This window comes from Lemur catta, chromosome 13, assembly GCF_020740605.2.
Source record: "Lemur catta isolate mLemCat1 chromosome 13, mLemCat1.pri, whole genome shotgun sequence".
Classification (NCBI taxonomy): domain Eukaryota; kingdom Metazoa; phylum Chordata; class Mammalia; order Primates; family Lemuridae; genus Lemur; species Lemur catta.
In genome coordinates this window covers 14445703-14451702 of record NC_059140.1, presented here as the reverse complement: position 1 = coordinate 14451702, position 6000 = coordinate 14445703, and the positions used below count along the sequence as shown (strand labels likewise).

The following is a 6000-nucleotide window of genomic DNA, read 5'->3' as shown; positions in this document are numbered from 1 at the left end:
TGGCAATAGTAAAATTTTAACTTGGTGGTAAGTAGAAGTATTTGTACAGTTCCATTACAGGTACTTTAAGTGGTGTTTATAAGAAATAGCATCTTGAAAGAAAGTGAATGTTGTCAATTTCAGAACAGGAAATTCAGTTTGTTATTCACTATAGAAACAAAACAAATACCACAGAATCAAAATTCTATTCACGATTTTGAGTTGCAAAGAGAAAAATCTCTCAGTCTTTATACTTAATCATAGTTAGGTCTTGGAAATGAATGTCACTGATCATGAGGAAAAGGGCTCAACAATAAATTGGTGAAAAATGACCACTGTATTATATAAACAATTGATAGCATATACACATTCTATTGTATTAAAGTAACAGTCATGATTAGTCAACACAATAGGCAAAAATAATTACATTAGGGTGTTGTGAAAAACTTGGAATGACTTTCTGTCAAAATTTAAAGTGTAAAGTTTAGTTAGCATTATTCAATTAGACAGATGAGTTTAACACAAAGGTAAAACATGTAGGCCTTTGGTATAGATTAAAGAAATAGGAAAGGATGGATTGATAGTAATTATGCTGAGCAAGAATATGTATCTATATCTAATGCTATCATTTGTTTTATTACCATGAAATATTTTCTTTAATTTTTTTTATTTCAGCATATTACAGGGGTACAAATGTTTAGGTTACATATATTGCCTTTTCTCCACCCGAGTCAGAGCTTCAAGTGTGTCCATCCCCTAGACAATGCACACCACACCCATAGGTGTGTATATATCCATCCACTCCTCCTCACTCCCATCTGCCCCACACCCGATGAATGTTATTACTATGTGTGCACTTAAGTGTTGATCAGTTAATACCAATTTGATGGTGAGTACATGTGGTGCTTGTTTTTCCATTCTTGGGATACTTCCCTTAGTAGAATGGACTCCAGCTCTATCCAGGATAATACAAAAGGTGCTAGATCACCATTGTTTTTTGTGGCTAAGTAGAATTCCATGGTATACATATACCACATTTTATTAACCCACTCATGTGTTGATGGGCACTTGAGTTGTTTTCACATCTTTGCAATTGTGAATTGTACTGCTATAAACATTCGGGTGCAGATGTCTTTTTTATAGAATGTCTTTTGTTCTTTTGGGTAGATGCCCGGTAATAGGATTGTTGGATCAAATGGTAGTTCTACTTATAGCTCTTTGAGGTATCTCCATATTACTTTCCACGGAGGTTGTACTAGTTTGCAGTTCCACCAGCAATGTATGAGTATTCCTATCTCTCCACATCCATGCCAATTTTATTGTTTTGGGACTTTTTGATAAAGGCCATTCTCACTGGAGAGAAGTGATAGCTCGTTGTGGTTTTTGATTTGCATTTCCTTGATGATTAGAGACATTGAGCATTTTTTCATGTTTCTTGGCCATTAGTCTATCGTCTTTTGAAAAGTTTCTGTTCATGTCCTTTGCTCACTTTTTGCTAGGTTGTTTGATTTTTTCTTGCTGATTATCCTGAGTTCTATATAGATTCCAGTTATCAGCCCTTTATTGGATATGTAACATGCGAATATTTTTTCCCATTCTTTAGGTTGTCTGTTTGCTCTCATGATGGTTTCCTTGGCTGTGCAGAAGCTTTTTAGTTTGATCAGGTCCCATTTATTTATTTTTGTTGTTGCTGTGATTGCCTTTGGGGTCTTCTTCATAAATTCTTCACCTAGGCCAATGTCTACAAGAGTTTTTCCAACATTTTCTTCAAGAATTCTTATAGTTTCATGCCTTAGGTTTAAGTCTGTTATCCATCGTGAGTTGATGTTTGTGAGAGGTGAGAGGATCCTGTTTCAGCCTTCTACATGTGGCTATCCAATTTTCCCAGATCCATTTATTGAATAAGGATTCTTTTCCCTAGTGTATGTTTTTGTCTGTTTTGTCAAAGATTAGATGGCTATACGAGGATAGTTTTATATCTGGGTTCTCAGTTCTGTTCCATTGGTCAATGTCTCTGTTCTTGTGCCAGTACCATGCTCTTTTGGATACTGTAGCCTTGTAGTATAGCTTAAATTCTGGTAAAATGATGCCTCCCAATTTGTTTTTTGCTTAAGATTGCTTTTGCTCTACAGGGTCTTCTCTGGTTCCATACAAAGTGTAGAATTATTTTTTCTAGATCTGTGAAAAATGATGTTGGTAGTTTAATAGGGATTGCATTGAATCTGTAGATCACTTTGAAATCTTGAATAAAACATTAGCTCTGTTTCTCCCCAATCTGTATAAACGTCTTTGTATTTATATCAAGTGCAAAGAGAATTGAATGAGTTTATGACTTGTGTGATGGGTAATATAAAATCATGTATAGTTTGTAGTGCTACTACACCGGTTGTGATAATAGGTCCATTGACTTTCACATGCTTTTCTTTCAGGTTGCTTTCAGCTATGTAATGTTTTTCGATCCCATGAAATGGAAATTGACCAGTGCCTGCTGGAGTCCCTTCCCCTGGGCCAAAGGCAGCGTCTGGTGAAGCGCATGCGCTGTGAGCAAATCAAAGCCTACTATGAACGCGAGAAGGCTTTTCAGAAGCAAGAAGGATTCTTGAAAAGGCTGAAGCATGGGAAGAACCAGAAAGTTCACTTTAACCTTGCTGACATGATACAAGACGCAATTATCCACCACAATGACAAAGAAGGTACATGACAAAACAGAAAAAAGCTTTCTGGTGTGGTTTCTCATGTTTTATATTGTTTGGTGTGTTTTGATGGGGATGTGGGAGATAAAATTCCCTTTAAATATTAGAGGCAGCTTTCTTTTAACTGGCTAAAATATTCAAGGAAAAAATGCTCATTCCAAAGAACATCATTAAGAGTCCCAAGTCTCCTAGTAAAATGAAAAATAATATAAAATTTTGGTGAAATTATTGTATTCATTTTTCTAAAACCAGCAAGTGATTTCTGTTCAAATTGTCCATTCAAATAGTTAATGAAACTTTTTTATCAATGAATTTTTTTGATGGTGATACTGGACTGTAAAAGGCATTAATTACTAGCTCATACACAGGTAGATACAGAAGTAAACTCACTTCCCCCCAAATTCTCAGGACATGAGTTAATTTTTTTTATCCCTTAAAGTTTGCTGGCTTGTGTTATCACATTTTTCTAAGAATACCAAATCCAAATCTCAGTTGTCTTCAGAAGACTATTAATTGTTTCATCTTTCATGTATTTTTGTTTATGGATTTTTCTTCTTTTGTTTTCATGATCTACTTTCCCAAGTGCTAGTGTGAGAGAAGCATTCCACCCCTGGTGTACATGGAGAAGGCTTCAAAGAAACAGATATAAATCAATTTACCTTGATTGGCTCTAAAACCAGTGGTTGAATTAATCTAAAAGAAGCATTCTTCACAATCTATTAACCACAATTTGAAATCTAAAACACTCTGAAACCATTTTTTTTTTTTGTAGCTTACTTAATGGTAAAACTTTCCCTGATCTATTTATATTTTCTAACTTGTTCAATTTGGAAAAATAATTAATTTAGTGACATATATGTTTCAAGGCTTTCAAATAGGGATTGTGGATCTGTATCCAAGAAAACTGATGGCACATTATATACAATAATAGCTATAAATAATAGGGAGACTCAAGTTGTTCTTTTCATGGTTTTTTGTGGGCTTGCTAGTTAAACTAGAATACTTTAGGAAGTTCTGATATATATATATGTATATATATATGTATATATATATATGTATATATATATACATATTTTAAATGGCAATGGCAGTAAAGAATCTCTGAGCTGGGATGTACCTAAGAGATCATCTGGTCCAATCCTCTTACTTCACCCATGAAGGAATTGAATCTCAGCCATGGTATCACAATCTCTAGATGGCTGTTGATAGCAGTCCTACCTCCCATTTTATTATTCTCTTCTCACTTGTGGCTATTCACTGAATGGCTATCTCCTCTGTGACTCTGTAAGCACACTGAGGGCAGGGACAATGTCCACTGGGTTCACTGCTCCTTCCTGCCCATCTCATACCTTCCAGCAGTGTCAAGTGAAAGAGTGTAAAGCCATCTGTCCTAGCTCACCAGACAGTACTTGTCACAGCAAACATAAATTGGAAAGCAGGCCTTTAAACTTAAATTCTGTATTGATTTAATGAATACACAAAAATTTATTGGGAAAGTTATAAAGTTTCTTAGGCAAAATATCTGCAGTACAAAATAATGTCTATGTTAGGGTTAAAAGGAAATCTGGAGTAGTAAGGTAGTAATAAACCCAGAGACCAAGAGGCAGCTATTATATAAATTATAATGTTTTCCCCAAAACATTATAATGTCCTAAGAAGGGCATTTGTGTGCTACAGATGATTTCTAGTGAAGCTTAGTCAGGGGTGTTTATCCATAGGGTGGATTAAAGGGTGATGCTGGGAGCTGGAAGTGGGCACACCATCTAAGAGCTACTAATGAAATTTCCATGTGAGAAGAGAGAGTAGGGCTGGGATAGTTGCAGCGGGAATAGGAACAAAAGAACAAATTTGAGCGTCGTCTTCAGTGGGAGAAGTGCATTATTTCATCAGATACTGACTGGGGCTATATCATGTGAAAGACAACTGTGAATGAAGCAGACAAATCTCTGCCTCTCTGATGCCCAGCTGTCTGGTGTGGGTGACCGTGAGCAATAAGGTAAATGAATGGTTTGATACAGAATGATCAATGCTAAGGAGACTACCTGGAGGCTACGGGGAGTTAATCACACAGATATCTGGGGATAAGCATTTCAGCGGGGTACAAATGCCTGTGGGTGGGCCATGCCAGTCTGTGGGAGAAACAGCAAGACAACCACGCAGGGGAGCAGAGTGTGTACAAGGTATGAGCAGGGGAGGAGCCGGAGTGTGTGGAATCTGGGTGGTCAAGTGCCGGGATCTGGTTGTCCTGCGTGTGGCGTTCTGACACCAGTGGAGAGTTTTGAGCAGACAAAAGACCTGATGTGTGCATACCAGGTATGACTTAATAGGACCAGCCGGCTGCTGTATTTGGACTGACGGAAGGATTTCGAGGGCAAAAGCAGAGACCTTGGTTAGGAGGCTCTAGCAGGAAGCTAGATGAAAGATGGTGGCAGCATGGACCAAAATGGAACAAGGATATGGTGAGAAAGAGTGAATTTTGGGATATATTTTTAGGATAGAACTGACAGGAAATGCTGATTAATTGGCTTAGGAAGTGTATTAATTTTCTATTGCTGACAGATTATCACCAATTTAGTAGTTGAAAAACACTGTAAGTGTATTATCTTACAGTTCTGTAGGTCAGAAATCAGGCATGGGTCTCACTGAAATGAAATCAGGGTCTCATGAGAACTGCCCTTGATGTTCCCAGCTTCTGGCCGCCCCCTGTATTCCTTGGACCGTGGCCCCCTCCTCTGTTTTCAAGGTCAGCCACGATGCATCCAGGGTGGGGTCTATGCTTGTTCTCATGCTGCATATTTTGCCTGTTTCTTTTTTCATCCTTGCATCTCTGTGACAGAATCTTCTGCCTTCCTCTTCTCCTCTTAGGGGCCCATGTGATTACCCTGTGCTCGCTAGAGTAACCTCCCTAATCTAAGGTCAGCTCACTAGTAACCATATTTCCCTTTCCCCAGATAATGTATTCACGGGCATAACACCAAATGGCAAAATTATGGGGGCCAAATCCTACCTACTATAAGGAGTGAGAGCTTTGAAGATAACATATTTTTTTTTTTGCCCTGAACAACTAGAAGAATAAAATGCCATTAGCTACATTAGGAATGTTTCTAGGAGCTAAGAATAAGAGAGGGGCTGTCACTCCAGCTAGGTATATAAGTCTGAAACTCATAACCATGCAGATGGTATCAAAAGCCCAGAGAGTGGATAAAATGATTTAGGAAATCAGATCAGGTAAAACTATATGTCCAAGGACTGAGTCCTGAGGAATGTCAATGTGAAGAATTCAGGGAAATGAGGTAGAACCACAAGGAGCAGCCAGGAGGAAAGGAAG

At 37.9% G+C, this 6000-nt stretch overlaps 1 protein-coding gene across 1 annotated transcript in view; it reads left to right on the top strand.

Annotated features, from left to right (window-relative positions):
* Window positions 1-2416: 2416 nt before the first annotated feature.
* The window catches only part of MYO16 (myosin XVI), a 476542-nt gene continuing 472958 nt past the window's right edge, over window positions 2417-6000 (top strand). The window contains exon 1 of the mRNA XM_045567153.1: window positions 2417-2672. Within this exon, the coding sequence (XP_045423109.1) occupies window positions 2447-2672 (226 nt within the window). The 5' untranslated portion in view covers window positions 2417-2446. The remainder of the gene's footprint in view (window positions 2673-6000) is intronic.